This window comes from Oryctolagus cuniculus, chromosome 10, assembly GCF_051225735.1.
Source record: "Oryctolagus cuniculus isolate XC-2025 breed Fujian yellow rabbit chromosome 10, ASM5122573v1, whole genome shotgun sequence".
Classification (NCBI taxonomy): Eukaryota; Metazoa; Chordata; class Mammalia; order Lagomorpha; family Leporidae; genus Oryctolagus; species Oryctolagus cuniculus.
The window spans coordinates 4327494-4343485 of NC_142876.1; the positions used below are offsets into that span (position 1 = coordinate 4327494).

A 15992-nucleotide genomic window follows, 5' to 3' on the forward strand; every position below is an offset into this window, starting at 1 on the left:
AGAGCCACAGACCCTGGCAGCTTCAGGCCCAGCTGCCATGGGGCTCCATCTACAAAGAGCTATGAGAGGCTCTTGGCCTGGACATCACTTACGCCTTTCCCACTGGTCATCACTGTTAACTTCATTCAGAACTGTCATGCGGGGTCTCTGCACCTGAGCTTGTGGTTCAGGGGCTTGGATTACCATGACTGCCCGCCCACCCCATTCTAGAAGTTGCAGTGAGAGAGTCAGGGACGGCCTCTCAGACCTCTGCACACTTTGGTCTCTGGCCTCTTTTCCTTGAGGAGGGCCGGGTGTGCCACAACATGCAATAAAGGGAAGGGAGCGTGGTTCCAAGCAGAGTCTCTGTCCACAGAGAGAAATAACATGGACTTAACTCTAAGCCTAGGGGATGGGAAATTGAACCCATTTTTCTTGTGCTTCCCTCTGCTTCTGAGCCATTTCAGATACCAAAGGAAGAGAGAGACACAGGAGTGAAATGGAACTGTACTATAGGGGTGGGCACTTTCTGGTGGTTAGCATGCCCTTGTCCCAGCTCAGAGTGCCTGGGTTCAATCCCTGGCCCCGGCCTCTGACTCCAGCTTCCTGCTACTGCAGACCCTAGGAGGCAGTGGTGATGGCTCAAGGAATGAGGTTCCTGCTACCCCAGTGGGAGACCTGGACAGAGCTCTGGGCTGCGGGCTCAGAGCAGTGGGAATCTGGGGAGAGAACTAGTGGAGGGGAGTTCTCGCTCAGTCACTTTCTACCTCTCAGAAAAGAAAAACAAATAAAAGAACTGTTTTTCACTAGTCGCCTTGATGCTTAAAAAAGTGAAATGAACTAAAGGATTACCAAGAAGAGCAACCAGGTCGGCCAAGGGCTCGTGGAGGATACCGCCGAAGGTTCCCGAGTGAAAATCCTGGGTTCTGCACTTCACCTGAAAAACGGGTGAAGAGAGGAGAGGAGAGGACTTACTGGTTCCTCCAGCAACAGCTTCTCATGCAGCGGGCGCTCTCAGGACCCAGGCGGTGACTGCAGACCTGGCCTTGGCTCCTGTTCCTCGTCACCCCACCTCTGCATGTCCCACCGTCTCCTGGATCTCCCGATGCCCCTCCACGCCACACCCATCCACAAATACAGTTCCAGCCCAGACCGCCAGCCCAGCCCACCTTGGCCAAACTGTTGGTGCTGTACCGTTCCACCCCACACCGCAAAGAGCCCTCCTCCTGGTCCTTCCCCTGTTGTCCTCCTGCCATCCGCACAGTCCCCTGATGTCGCTCCTCCGGCGACTTCTTTCCTTCTCTCGCCTCTGCAGCTCAAGTTCCTGTCTACTCAGGTCTTCAGGAACTCAAGTGGCGTCGTTTCCTAGCTCCGTGCCCTTAAATGTTCGTCCCTGTGGGGCTGACCTGTTACCTAAACGCCGGCCCTAAGCTTTCTGGTGGCTTACGGGCCATTCTGCTGGGGATGCTTCTGGTCTCTGGAATTCAGAAGCTCCTGCTACAATGACTGCCCACCCGCTTGACTTCTGTTCACACCGTACATGGTTAGCAATTCCACACGGGCTGTGTGTGTGGTTTTGATTTCTGTCTTCAGTGCTCGTCCGTCTGACATTTCTGCCCAGCCCGCTGTGGCCTGCTCCCATCTGACTTTATACCGCCAGCTGAAACGTCCATGTAATCACTTTAGTCCAGGCCGTTATCCTATTAGGCAATAATACTAGCTAAAGCACTCTCAGGGTTTACACGTCTCACCTCCGAAATCTTAACTGAAATCCCCCTTCCGATCGTCTCTCTTCTCTCGTGCCCCTTCCGTACCACCTGTTCCTGGTCCTCATCAAAGCATCTAGTTTCTCAACCTTTCCACCATTCTCCAACCTACCGTCCTCCCCGACACGACCAAAAAGCCGCCTCTCATCACTTTGATCTCTCTCGGCTGGCTCGTCCCTCCTTTCTCCATCACACCCTCCACAGTCAACCTCAACCCCGGGTCGGCCCCACTCACGTGGGCCACTTCTGTCTCTGACTACTGAGCACAGCTGCAGAAAGTGACCCATCTGTTCGGACGGGGCCTCACTGCCGCTTGACGCCTCTTCAAGCGTTGCCTCTTGATGCGTTGCCACAGCGGCCACTTCAAGCCATTGCTTCTCTGCAGGGGAACCTCCCCCCTGCACAACAGTAACACACAGAGGCCAGCACAGCAAAACAGCAGCGCTGCACCTGACCCCCATGGAAGAGGCCGATGCCATCCCTTGGCTCAGGGTCGCCTCCGCTCCCAGCCCCTAAGCGCCTTCGTTCTCCCGCATACCCTTGACTCTCAGGTCTCCCCCGCCTCAGTCACTGCCGCTATTCTACCACGTGCCTGATTCTCACGGCCAGGTGCCTTGACAGAGGGTTCTACAGGACGCCCTGTTTCCTCTCTCCCCCTCACTTGCTCATCTTCTCCCTGTGGCTCTCTGGCTCGTAGCCACACAACTCCTGGAGCTCAGAGCCTGGATCCAGTAGCCCCAGGCATAATAATGTGTGTTTTCTTCCTGGCTATAGCATTCAGACCTCACAATTCCCCGGGGATTGGATGGGGTCTGCAGATACTGTGAAGTGAGAAAATAAACCGAAGTGGGTAAATAGCTAATTATTTACCCAGCTAATTATTTACACAGGGAACTTTCGATCTTAAACGCTGAGTACTATGCCAAGTCACCTGTGTGTTGGGGGGAAGGGGGACAGAAAGCAAAGGAAAGTGACTGTGTGGCCGTCACAGCCGCCTGCAGGGGCCTTCAGGGTGCCCACTCAAGCACCAGTTCAGGGTCCAGGGCCTGCACCAGGCTGCCCCTCGCAGGAGCCTGGGCGACGACAGTGGCCTTCTCTTTGCCCTTGACGTTGGCAGTTGCATCTGTGACGTTGGCACTCGCAGCCGCTGGCCAGGTGGTGGCCCCACCTCCCGTGGGCTGCTCCTGTGGCCTCCAAGTTCCACAGCCCTGGTTCCAAGTCAAAGCGCCTCTGACGCTCTCCTGAGAGGGATGCACACAGGCACACGGCCCCAAGTGCTGGAGGCCTCATGAACCCGGGCTGCCCCGAGAACGGGGACCCCGGGCTGCAGTCCCGGGTACAGGCTGGGTCTCAGAAGAGCTTCCCCTCATCCTGTTCCCAGCCCCCAGAGCCATCTCCGAATACCTCCACCAGGAAGTAGCTGTTTCCTCGCGTGCCGTAGGTGAGTGCAGGCTTCTTCCGGCTGAGCCACAGGTTATCAGAAATCAGGATGTAGTCCACGCCCGCGAAGAAGCGCTCCTTCTCTCTGCGAACGAGCTCCTCCAGGCCCACAGAGCCCGCCTCCTCCATGCCTTCAAGGACGAATTTGACATTCACGGGCAGGTCCTGCAGCAGGAGGAGACACGCGGCACCCCTGCCCACTCGGCTCTGCGGAGTCGGGGCCGTGGGTCCGGCCAAGCACCGAAATCCCCAGGAACATTCAACGCTTGCATTTTCTACCTTGCCAGCAGCTCTGCTTTAACCAAGATGATAAAGGCCTCGGGGATGCCCACTGTGTGTTCGCCAGCACAGCCCAGCAACTCGACGCCACGCGGAAGAATTTGGGGCAGGAATTCCTCAGGAAAAAGCAGCAGCTGCACCAAGGTGCTGTCTCTGCTGCTGCAGAAAGAACATTTCCTCCTTCTCTCCAAAAGGCATTTTTCAAGAAAGGTTACTCGGCTACAAATCCCTTTTCTGTTCTCATAATTCTGAGCATGATAAATGAGGACTTTTTCCTTTGAAAGACTGCTAAGCCTCCGGATCACTTTTATTTCAAGTATCTGTTATTTTTCAGCGATGATTTCAATCTGCCTTTTAACTTATTCAAAGGCTTTGATCTTGCAGTAAATGGAGCTTGAGTTTTTCTCTAGTTAATATTAGAGCATGGCACAGCTCCTTTAAAATTTTTACAATGTGTTTTGTCTGCCATTTGGTTTTGATCTTTTTGTGCCTTTATAATTCCTAACTTCATATCTTGGAGAGCCACATTCAGAAGAGAGGTCAGAGTGTTTTCCTGAGCAGAGGAGTGGGAGAAATCCCCGTGGAAGTAATTATATGCAGATAAACGACACAGTACAAACATGCTAATCAGCTCTAAGAGTGGGATTGACTCTGCGCGGATTAACACATGCAAGCTGGGTAGAGGATTACGTGCTGGAAGACGAGTGACCTTCCCCGGTGCCGTTGGAGGAGGGCATTCTGGGAAAATGATTTGTTCAAACAGACCGCTGGCGTTTTTGTGCATCTCAGAAAGCTGAGTTAAATTTCTGAGATCTTGATCATTGCAAGTTCTTCGTTAACATTTAACTTCCAACAACTGCTGAGAGCCGTTGGAATTTTTTTTTTTTTTTGCATTGGCATTTCTAAGGGTTTTCTGCCAAATCATATTCAATAAAGCACAAAGTTGGGGTGGGCTTTTGGCCTAGTGGAGGGAATGCCTACATTCCTAGCAGAAGTGCCCGAGTTCCAGTCCTGGCTCCACTGCTGACTACAGCCTCCCTCTAATGCAGACACTGGGAGACAGCAGGTGCTGGCTCAAGCTGTTGGGTCCCTGCCACCCACATGGGACACCTGGGTTGAGTTCCTGTCTTTGACCTGGCCTAGCCCTACCTGTTGAGGACCTTTGATGAGTGAACCAGGGCCGGTGCCGCGGCTCACTAGGCTAATCCTCCGCCTTGCGGCGCCGGCACACCGGGTTCTAGTCCCGGTTGGGGCACCGGATTCTGTCCTGGTTTCTCCTCTTCCAGTCCAGCCCTCTGCTGTGGCCAGGGAGTGCAGTGGAGGATGGCCCAAGTGCTTGGGCCCTGCACCCCATGGGAGACCAGGATAAGTACCTGGCTCCTGCCATCAGATCAGTGCGGTGCGCCGGCCGCAGCGTGCCGGTCACGGGGGCCACTGGAGGGTGAACCAACAGCAAAGGAAGACCTTTCTTTCTGTCTGTCTGTCTCTCTCACTGTCCACTCTGCCTGTCAAAAAAAAAGAGTGAACCATCAGATGGAAGCTCTCTCAATCTGCCTTGTTCTGTGTCCCCTGGCCTCTCAAATAAAAATGAGTAAATCAATACAATTCACAAATCAAGCCATTGGAGGAGGACTGGGCCAGCACCCCGGCCTGTGTAGAGTCCACGCTGCTTCTTCACACCCAGGATGTGCCCGGTCACCATCGGCAGCCACCTCTCTGTGACATGTGGGCATTAACACTCATCCTGCCTCCTAGGAGAACAACACAGTGAAGTGACATGGTTCCAGTTCTCTGTGAACAAGGCCAGGAGAGAGGGAGCGAGCGAGATCCTGACCCTCAGGAGGGGCCTGGTGCCACCAGAGGGCCTCGTGGATCTTTCTTTCTTTGCTTGAACTTCTCAACAAGTCTGTGAGGCAGAAATGAGCCCTGCCAGCTCACAGGTCAGAAAATGAGGCGCGGTAGGATTGAAATCTGAAAAGCAAGGCAGATTTCAGAATTTATTTAGGCTCTTTCTTATAAGTATTACTTACCCCAAAGGAATGGGGGGGGGGGAGACAGGAGAGAGGAGAGAGGAGAGAGGAGAGAGAGGAGAGGGAAGAGAGGAGAGAGAGGGGGGAAGCGTGGAAGGAGTATGTGTGGGCAGGTGGGAAGCCCAGGCCATAGCAAATGCTCAGAGCTTGTTCAGCTAAGTGAGCATCGTGGATAAGAAGACAGCTTTGCAGTGGTCAGCAGGACCCAGCCAGGAACGCACTCTGATTTCTCCAGCTTGCCTTTCTCCGCGAGATAAGGGAGTTAAGTCAGGAGTAGTTAACTCCCTCCTCATCTGCTTGTGTCTCAGTGGAAAATAACCCCCCGAGAGGCCGCCCCCTGGCATCGGACGAAACTGTCTCCAGGGAAGGACACTGCCAACGTCCAGGGCCGCACCCATGGAGGGACCAGGGAGGGGCACCCCCGAAGACGGACCCTGGAAGCCTCGGGCCAGCCTGGGGCCGCCCCACGTGGTGTTGTGTCTACCCGTGGAGGTGGCACCCAGAGACCGACTCCCACTCTCGTCTCTCCCCAGCTGAAACCCGGTCCCAAACCTGTTTTGTCTCAGAAAGGCTTTTCTGCTCCCCAAGCCTCTGCCCAGGTCAGCAGGGGGCTTGCTGGGTGATGCAGCCCCACTTTGCTTTTAGCCCATGAGCCCAACAAATGGGCCCTGTTTCCTTCTTAAATAGCCAGTGTTCAAAGCACTTGATTGAATTAAAGCCTTGCTAATGAGAAGGAGGTAGACATGCTGGACAGGACTTTTTCTCTAAGGCCGTGTAGTTTTAAGGTTAGTTTCACAGACTCCTCGGTGCACCCTGGGTGCTGATACTTTGTAGGGCCAGATCAGGAAACAGCTCTCATTCCCGTGTGTTGCCGCCACTCGGAGCCAGCACAAAGCCTCGCTGACGCCAGAGGGCCACACTGAACAGTGTTAATATCAGCTGCTTCTGCATATTTGAGTAAAATCTCAGTCCTGGGATTTAAAAATTGCTGCTGGCAGACTTCCTGTTCTAAAAGGAGGCACCTCCATAACGTGCGCTCAGCGGAAGGGGAAGGTGCTAAGAAGCCCAGAGTGAGTGAGGGGGCAGGGTGAGCATCACCAAGGCCAGGGCTGCTGGTGCCTGCACGTCAGTCCCGGGCCTCTCGCCGGGTCTGGCACACGGTAAGTGCTCTGTGTTTCCTCCACTGCCGCGTCCAGGCCGCAGCTAGAGGGGAGCTACCGGGGGAGCCCTTGGGAGTGGGGTGGTGCGACTGCCCTCCCTCCCTCGTGCCCTTCCCAGCCCCTCACAGGTGTCCCTGACCTTGGAGCCAGTCCTCCTCAGCAGCAGGTTCCAGGGCCCTGAGGGGAATGAGAGGGGCTGGGCTCCAAGGCCAGGTCCCCCTCGAGCTCCCGTGGGAGCAAGAAGGGCCATGCCTGGGCAACACGGGTCGCCAGCCTTCCGCATGGCACCCACATCCAGGCAGCCATTTTCACAGTGCAGAGTCTGAGCCCCGCCGCCACGCAGCTGGATTCCACCATCAGGGGTTGAAGCACATTGGCTGGTAGAAGACTGGTTAGGGAACCCGGCCTCAGGCAGTTAAAAATGCAAACCTGGGCCCAGGAAGGTCCTCTGTTGCATAACAGAAGAGGCAACCACCCAGCACACCTGGTAGAAGCCCCCAGGCACCCAAAGGAAGAGCCCCCAGGGCGTAGCCTGTCCAGTAGGGTGGGCTTCACGTGCAGGGGGTTAAACCTCTGACTGCGATGACAATATCCCATCTTGGGGCACCAGACTGAGTCCTGGCTGCTCTGCTTCAGATCCTGCTCCCCGTGAGGAAAGCAGCAGAGATGGCCGAGTACTTGGGCCCTGCCACCCACATGGGAGTCCTGGGTGGGGCTCCTGCCCCTGAGTTTTGACCTGGCCCAGTTCTGGCCATTGCAGCCATCTGGGTAGTGAACCAGTGCATAGAAGATTTCTATCTCACCCCGCCCCCCAACTTCTCTAACTCTGCTTCTCAAATAAATACATTTTCTTTTGACAGGCAGAGTGGACAGTGAGAGAGAGAGAGACAGAGAGAAAGGTCTTCCTTCCTTCCGTTGGTTTACCCCCCAGCGGCCGCCACGGCCGGCGCCCTGTGGCCGGCGCATCACGCTGATCCGAAGCCAGGAGCCAGGTGCTTCTCCTGGTCTCCCATGCGGGTGCAGGGCTCAAGCACTTGGGCCATCCTCCACTGTACTCCGGGCCACAGCAGAGAGCTGGCCTGGAAGAGGGGCAACCGGTACAGAATCCGCTGCCCTGACTGGGACTAGAACCTGATGTGCCGGTGCCGCAGGTGGAGGATTAGCCTAGTGAGCCGCGGCACCAGCCCACAAATAAATACATTTTTAAAAAATAAAAAAAAAGGCTGTGTTGCAGCAGTTATTTAAATCTCAGTACCTTGCCAAGTAGCCAACTCAGGTTTAGGAGTTTGTGTGTCTTTGCTAGTGATAAAAAAAGAGGGAAGATGACAAGGACAAAGATTATTTTTTTAAATGACAAGTCAGAGCAAACAGTAGCTCAGCCACAAGGTTGTCATGTTTGGGTTGGGTTTTGTGTTTTAACATGTCCTCAGAGCGTGGGTGCTGTCACTAGCAGGCTGCCCTGGGTAAGCTCTCGTCTGCAGGTGGATGTCACGGGGGCACACTCCTCCAAGGACCGCCGAAAGCTACCGCAAGCCTGCGGGCATCCTCTGTCACCAGCATGTCCCCCGCCCTCCATCCCAAACAGCCACCTACTTGCTCCACGGCGCCGAAGGTGCTCACAGCATTGATCCAAGCCAAGACAGGGCCTTTGTTGTCTGTGGCTCCCCGGCCATAGAGTTTTCCTGTAAACACAGAGGAAGAATTTTCAGGAAGTGTGGCTGCCTCTGCTGAGTGAGCCAGGAGCAAGCGCTGTTTCATGGGTCCTGGTGTAACAGTGTGTTCTGGTGTTCCAGACACCATGTGGCTCTGAATTGCCAGGTGGGATTTCTTCGCACGACTGGGATGGTCACGAGTAGGTCAGATAAAATAAGCTAACTTGGAACGCACAGAGATCCCCCTTGGCCTTGTGGTCGACAACTATTTTATCCAATTCACTGAAGAGACCCGAGGATGTGCTGTGGAATATCAGCGGCTGTGAGAGTCTACAATCAGCAGACGAATGGGAAAAGATATGTGGGTACGTCTATTAACCTTCCTTACTCTATTCTTTATAAAATACGAATTCTATCTAAGACAAAAATACAGGGCAGGTGCCTGGCCTAGTGGTTAAGATACCAGTTGGGAGACCCACATCCACACCCAAGGGCCTGGATTCAAGCGCTACAGGTGATGGCTCAAGTAGTAGGGGGTCCCTGCCACCCACATAGGAGGCCGGGATGGAGTTCCCGGCTCCAGCCTGGCCCAGCCCTGACCATTGCAGATGGCTGAGGAGTGAGCCATCGGATGGAGGATCCGTGTCTGTCTCTCTGCCTTTCAAATAAATAACTATTTTAAAATACGTTTGTTCTCCAGTTTTAAAAAAAGAAGACAAACGTGTGAGTAGATGACCAATTTCCTGAGAACCTGAGACCCGCCCCCCACCCCCCATCCAGGGGCACAAAGTTCATCATTTGCCCCGGAAATGAAAGAGCTGCGTGGCAGCCCCGGGAACAGCCTTTCTGCTTCTTGCTAGCGACAGGTTGGAGCAGGCTGAGGTCAGGGGCCCGGCCGAGAGTCTTCATCCAGCATCCCTGGGCTTGAGGGTCACTGACCGTCCACCTCCGTCAGCGTGTACGGGTCTGCCAGCCACCCGTCGCCCTGCTTCGCGGGCTGCACGTCCAGGTGGCCGTAGAAGCACACAGTGGGTTTCCTTGGGTCGTTGCCCAGCTCGGCCAGTAGGATGGGCGGTAGAGGAAGACTCTGTCCACCAGGCAGCTGCAGAGGAAAACAGTCGTGCTGTTTTAATGTGTCCTCTATGACACGTGCAGAAAACTCAGGCCTGGCACTGGGGGGCCGGTCCCTGTCTCCGCAGAGCTCATCCTGTGTTTTCGCATCTCTAAAACGCTGATTAAACATAAAACATAATGGGCAGTGCAGCCCTTCCGTGAGCTCGCCCTCAAAGGGTACTTGGACGTGCTCTTCAACAAGAACTCAGATCTCAGCTGCATTAAAATGGGGGGCAGATACTTCTGGGGCTGGCCGAAGCCACAGCACAAGGTTCTGATGACAGAATGCAGTGCACGGGCTGACGCGGTAGCACAACAGGTTAGCCAATGCCTGCAATGCGCCATCCCATATGAGCACCAGTTCGAATCTTGGCTGCTGCACTTCCGATCCAGCTCCCTGCTAATGGCCTGGAAAAGTAGGCACTGATGGCCCAAGTACCCATGTGGGAGACCCAGATGGAGTTCCAGGCTCCTGGGCCACAACCTGGCTGATGCAGCCATGGAGGAATGAACCCCATGCATGGTACATGGACAATCTCTCTCCCTCTCTCTCTCTGCATTGCAAATAAAATAAATCGATTTTTTAAAATAAAATAATGCAGAGCTGTACACGGGGCCTTTGAGAAAGAAGCAGAGACATTGATGGGAAAGGGGAATTTGGGAGAAATTTGAGCAATCCCTGCAAAAAAAGCAAATAGTACAAGGAGGTTGGGGGAGTGGGGAGAGGGGTGCTTTCCAAAATCAGCTGTCCTTCCTGCCTCCTCCACTGGCTCCCAACCTTGGGAGTCCTGATAGGCCCACAAGGGGGGCAGGTTTAGTCGCGATTGAGGGGGGTATTGATTGCTGGTCAGGGAAAGCCCCCTCTTGTCACCATCCTGGGAAGACGTGGCTGATGCCCACAAAAGCAGCCGTTTTGGGGCAGGAGGGAGACCGACAGCACCTGCTGAGAACCCAGGTCCACGGAGTCCACGCTGGCTCCCAGGCGCTGGAGCTTCTCGGCAGCCATGGCCATCATCCGCAGCAGCTCTTGCCGGAGACGAGGCACGGGTTGGACAGAATCGCTCTCCACGGCCACCCACTCCCTGAGTGTCTGTGCAGAGAGGCAATGCAGGATTAGCCTGAGGGGGCCCAGGACCCTCGGTGAGGCTACACGAGTGCAGATGGGGTCCTGCGGGAGTAACTGGCTGTGCACTGGGGTTTGGTTGCGAACCAGAGGCCAGGGCCATGAGATGGAGCAGGTGCCCCAGGGGGTCCAGCAGGCTTGCAAACCCAGGCAAGTTCCTCTCTGCAGTTTCTAGTTCCTAGGAGCCAAGAGCTGGTCCCCTCCCCGCCCCATCAGGGCAGCGGCCTTCCCCGGGGACACTTGACTTCCCTCCAGTGCCCCTGACGCCTCTGGGCCACCCTGGCTCACAGCAGTTATCCCCGCAGCGGCCTCTGCTGGCTCCTCCTGGCCATGCTCTGTATTTACAATTCGCCGCCACCCCCTGGCTGCACCTGTTGGTCTGCGAGGTGTCCCTTCTGTGCAGAGGACTGAGCTGCCCACCTGCAGGGGCATGGCGACGACCCGTGCACAGTCACAGCCCGGGGCTGGGACCGGTACAGTTGTCACTTTCCTGAAGAGATGCCCGTATTTTGGACAGCTCCTCTCGAACTCCACTTCCTAGCTTCTTTTCTGGGGCTCTCTCTATCCTGGATACAGTACTTTCATTTGTATTGTAATTTAGAGAATTTTGCACATCACAATTCTTAAAGTAGAATTTGTAGAGCCCATGCGACTGGGTTCTCCCTGAATTGAACGGATTTAGGTACAGAGGAAGGGGCGGGAAGAGGCCCAAACCAGCACCCAACCCCACCCCCAGCCTTTCCCGGCCTCGTGGCTGCAGCCTGTTCTGGAAATCCCTCCCCAGAAGGCCCCCGTGTCACGTCAGCTCTCCAGTGGGGTGGGGGTGGGGGGCTGCACACAGCTTAAACTTTGGAACCTGGCCTGGACACTCATCTTTGCACCTATCTAATTGTTTGCACAAGAATAGCCCTGCAAGTGGTGCGTTGATTCCATTAACATATACCTAGTGCCGACCACGCGCCAGGTGGTTTGGGGGCCCAGGGCCCAAAGTCCAGTGAGGCCCCAGGGAGCTCACAGGCTGGTGAGCAAAAGCAACAATGCCGCAGCATGGGGTGGGGGGTGTGTGGCCCATAGAAGGGTGGAAAGCAGAGCTGGGAGCTGCCTGGCGGGACTGGAGCTACAGCCAGCCCTTGCTCTCCCCTCTCCCATGCCGGCCTCCAGCTCCCCTTCCTCCCACACTCTGGGAGTAGAGGGCCGTGAGGGTAGAGATAAAGGTCATGTTCCACCCAGGCTGCCGTGCACACAACGCCGGCTTCTCAGAGACTCTGGCCCCTCAGCTCTGCCCGGACCTCACTTGAGCAACTGCGCAGGTGTGGCTGGCCAGCTGGGCCATGCACCGTGGGGGTGGGGACCACAGGGAAGGAGTCAGAAGCAGGAGGAGCGGGGAAGGTGCAGAAGAACAGCGGGGGGCCAGGACCTGGGGCGTTAAGTACAGCTTGATCAGAGCTGCCGTCCCAGGTGGACACTGCGGGATCCCATGAGCTGGGGACGCTCCGCAAGGTCCCGTGTAGTGGCAGGCCTGGGGCAGTGATCTCACACAGGCCTAATGAGTACTGACCTCTAATTCCCTACGGAATCAAATTTGTAAGGGGATTAAGTTGTCAGGCAAAAAAGTCCACCTCCCCCAGCAAGCAGGCATCTCGCCCAGATCCCGGGGCAGTGCAGCCGCTCCTACCTGGACAAACTCATCCTGGTGGAGGTCGATGTACCGGCCGATCTTCTCCAGGGGGCCGGGGGGCGGCGCGGGCGAGGAGAGCATGCCCCCGTCCAGCAGTAGCAGCAGCGCCAGCAGGGCCGAGGCCTGGGAACGGGTGACAGACGGCTTCAGCCGGATTCCAGACTTTGAACCTGTGCTCTTCCAGACACCTCCAGAAAGGCCGTCCCCTGCCGCAGCCGCCCGGCTTCGGCCGAAGCCAAGCACAGAGGGCTGCGGAGCTGCGAGTGTGGTCCCTGCTCTGTGGGCCCCAAAGTTGGTTGTTTTCATGACAGGGACCACGTGTGCCTTTCAATGCAGGCCACCTGCCCGGCATTGGAGATCAGAGGGAGAGACTGGGAGGTGAAAACAAACACGAGGACCCCCCCAGGTGGGATGACCCACCGCAGGCAGGAGGGAGCGTAATTTGTAAGGTGCGCCTGAAATGCACTGTGGGGTTCCTCCCTGCAGCTCTTCCCATCAGAGCACCTCAGAGAGCCACAAAGGAGGGGCCCTGGAAACCGAGACCACAGAGAGCCCCACGTCCTGCGGACAGGCAGGCAGAGAGCAGCGCAGAGAAGGGGCCCCAGATGAAGACGTGACGGTCACTGCAGAACCAGAGGGGGACACAGACCTTCAGCTACAAGCCGGGAGGGCCACCGCCAAGTCCAGCCCCATCCGATCCCAGGGAAGCCCTCTGAGTAAGCCACTTCCCCGTCCTCACCAGCACCAGGGCCTGGCCTCGCCTTTGCCAAGGACCCAACCAATCTGCAACAGACACGAGTGTGGCTCTCAGCAGCACGGGCCCACCATGGCCAACGGAGCAGCACCCGAGCTGTGGGGCACGCCTGTGCAGCCTCCTGGAGTGAGTCAGGCACCGTCTGCAGGGAAACTGTGCCGGACGCTGATGGGGAAGGGGCAGTGCCGTGTGGGCAGGGGCTGGCACTCAGGCAGAAGTTTCGGGCTTTGGAAGTTTCCTTCTCTCTCTCTCTCTCTCTCTCTCTCTCTCTCTCTCTCTCTCTCAATTCTGCGATCCAGAGCATCTATCCACTTTAGGAATGGCCATGGAGGACAATGTGGTACCAGCTAAGGATGCACCTAGGTGTCAGTCAGATGGAACTGCAAGTCTAGCAATAAAGCCGCAAGTGTATAGCCAGTTGGTTTTTCAACAAGGGTTCCAAGATAAAATCCAAACGGGAGAGCCTTGTCAACGGATGGTGCAGGCACACCTGGATATCCGCATGCCAAGGATGCACTCCGGCCGTTCCTCACACCCCACACGAAAGTGAACTCAAAACGCATCCAAGAGTTAACACATAAAACTCTTAGAAGAAAACACGAGTGTGAATCCGCACAGTGCTGGCGCAGTCAATGGTTTCTTAGATGAGACGAGACCACAGGTAACTAGAAGCAAATCGTACTTCTTCAAAAACTAAAGTTATGCTGCAAGGGGCATCATGGGGAAAGTAGAAAAAAAAAAAACAACTCACAGAATTGGGGGAAATGCAAGCCACACATCTGATCAAGAAGCTGTGTCCCAGATATGAACTACGGCAATTCAGTGACAAAGGGACAGCTAACCCAGGGCTTAAATGGACAAAGGACTTGTGCATTCTCCAGAGAAGATGCACAGATGGCAGATACACACACAGAAAGATGCTCACAGCGTTACCACCAAGCTCGGTGAGACCCCTCTTGACACCTGCTAGGATGGCCAGAATCAGAAAGCCGGAAGACAAGCGTTGAGGAGGATTTGGGGCCTTCCTCCACGGCCGGGGACGTGACAGGTGCGGCCCCTCTGGGAGGCCGCACGGCAGCTCCTCACCTGATTCAAGAGTTGCGGGCTTGTCCAGCAGTTCTGCTCCTGGCCGGATCCTCCAGAGAATAACAGGGTCCACACACACACACGCGCCACATTCGCGCACACTGAGTGTGGTGCTCAGGACAGCGTTATTCATGGTGCCCAAAAGGCAGAAACGTCCATCAGCCGTTGAACGGGGTCCTAGCTGGTAATGAAACATCACTTGGCCATAAAAGGAAGGACGCCCTGACACAGGCCGCAGTGTGTGAGAACCCCGGACGCAGGTGCTCGGGGAAGCCAGCCAGACACAGGGGGCCTTGCCGCATGCGACTCCCTTCAAGTCAAAGTCCAGAGGGGGCGAATGCAAGAGGCAGGCAGCCGCACAGTGCTGGTCTCCAGGGGAACCAGAGTGGCTGCTTGGGGGTGCGGGGCTTCTTCTTGGGCGGGGACAGTGCTCTAAAACTGGTGGTGCAGCTCTGTGAACACACTGGGGAGCGCTGGGCTGCACACGGAGGTGAGCGAGCTGCGAGGCGTGTGCACGCACAGCAGCAAATATCGTACAACCATCTGACAATGCGCCTGCCGCGACCCAGGGCCAGGAATGTGTAAGAAGGAAGCGCAGCAGTAGGAGGCGAAGAACGTGGCCAGTAGATGGCGCTCAGGAGCAGTCATTGCGGCCGTCCTGAGAAGGAGGTAGAGGGTGGTGAGATGGGCGAGCTCTGTGGCTCAGAGCCCAGAGCAGGAGGCAAAGAAGGGAGGTGGGGAGGGGGCCTGTGGCCTTCCAGGGTCAGCAAGAAGAGCTCCAGGGTGAGCAGGAGGGGCAGTGCAGGCCCTTGGAGGCCCTGCAGGCTGGTCCCCACCCCCCCAAACTGACCCATCGAAATGGACATTTGGACTTATTTTTCATTCAGTTTGTTCAAAAAAGTTATTTGGTGCTCCTTCCCCTACAAAAACTAGACAAGGAAACTTGAAGAAGGAGAAAAGGAAGACACAGGGAGAGAAGCAGAAACCAAACAGGGCCACAGAAGCCACACACAGGAGCGCTAACTTCTCCAGAAGGGCTGCAGGTCTTTGCAAAGCCACAGGTGCCTGCTGGCCTGCGCCTCTGCTTCCTGCACACCCCAGCATCTCGCAAGATGGAAAAGGTTACAAACCAAGATCCCCGAGGAGTTCCCAGCAACACCGGAGCCTGAGATCCCGGAGGGTCCCTGTGGACGTCCACGCTGCAGCTCCCCAGCCCCCGCCACGCAGGGCCTGACTCCTGCCCTTAAGTGCCCTCCCGGCACCCGAGTGGGGCCCCAGGCCCAGGAAAGATGACTCATTAGGGAGGTGCTGTGGGTAAGACACTGCCCGGGACGCCCCAGCCTCGGCCGGGGTGCCTGGGTTCGAGTGCCGGCTCCTCTTCTGACTCCAGCTTCCTGCTGATGCGCAGCCTGGCAGACAGCAGGTGAGGGCTCAGTGTCTGGGTCCCTGCCACGCACATAGGCGTCCCCAGCTCCCAGCTTTGACCCAGCCCAGCCTCAGCTGGTGCTGGCATCTGGGGAGTGAACCAGTGGGAGGGAGATCTCCTCTCTCTCTCTCTCTCTCTCTCTCTCTCTCTGCCTTTTAAATAAAAATAAATTAAGTAAATAAATAAAGAGTTTAAAAACAATAAATCCAACCTTCATGGCAGCGTTTCAGTGCGTTCTGCGGCAGGAGAGGACGGCGGGGCCTGGGTTCTGCCCAGAGGGCTGGGCTGGGTGTCCCTGGGAGAGCCGTGAGGCACACACAGGTGGAGGGAGTTGGTTGTGCAATCATGCAGGGGAGGGCAGGGAGGCGGGGAGGCTGACCATCAGCCCGCAGCAACAGCCTGGGCAGAGGGGCCGGGGTCCTACAGATAAAGCCGTGTGCCCACGGGAACGAGGTTGGCCCTGGGCTGTCAGCCCCGGCGGTGAGCAGCTGCCCTTTTGGGGGAGT

General features: G+C 56.2%; 1 protein-coding gene across 2 annotated transcripts in view; it reads right to left on the reverse strand.

The window, feature by feature from the left end:
* Positions 1–15992, reverse strand: part of CNDP1 (carnosine dipeptidase 1) — a 41597-nt gene that overhangs the window by 12700 nt on the left and 12905 nt on the right. For both annotated transcript variants that reach the window (XM_008261469.5, XM_008261470.5), the window contains exons 2-7: positions 12218–12343; positions 10360–10509; positions 9246–9408; positions 8248–8336; positions 3150–3350; positions 832–916 (exon numbers count right to left, since the gene is read on the reverse strand). In XM_008261469.5, the coding sequence (XP_008259691.3) occupies positions 832–916; positions 3150–3350; positions 8248–8336; positions 9246–9408; positions 10360–10509; positions 12218–12343 (814 nt within the window). The remainder of the gene's footprint in view (positions 1–831; positions 917–3149; positions 3351–8247; positions 8337–9245; positions 9409–10359; positions 10510–12217; positions 12344–15992) is intronic.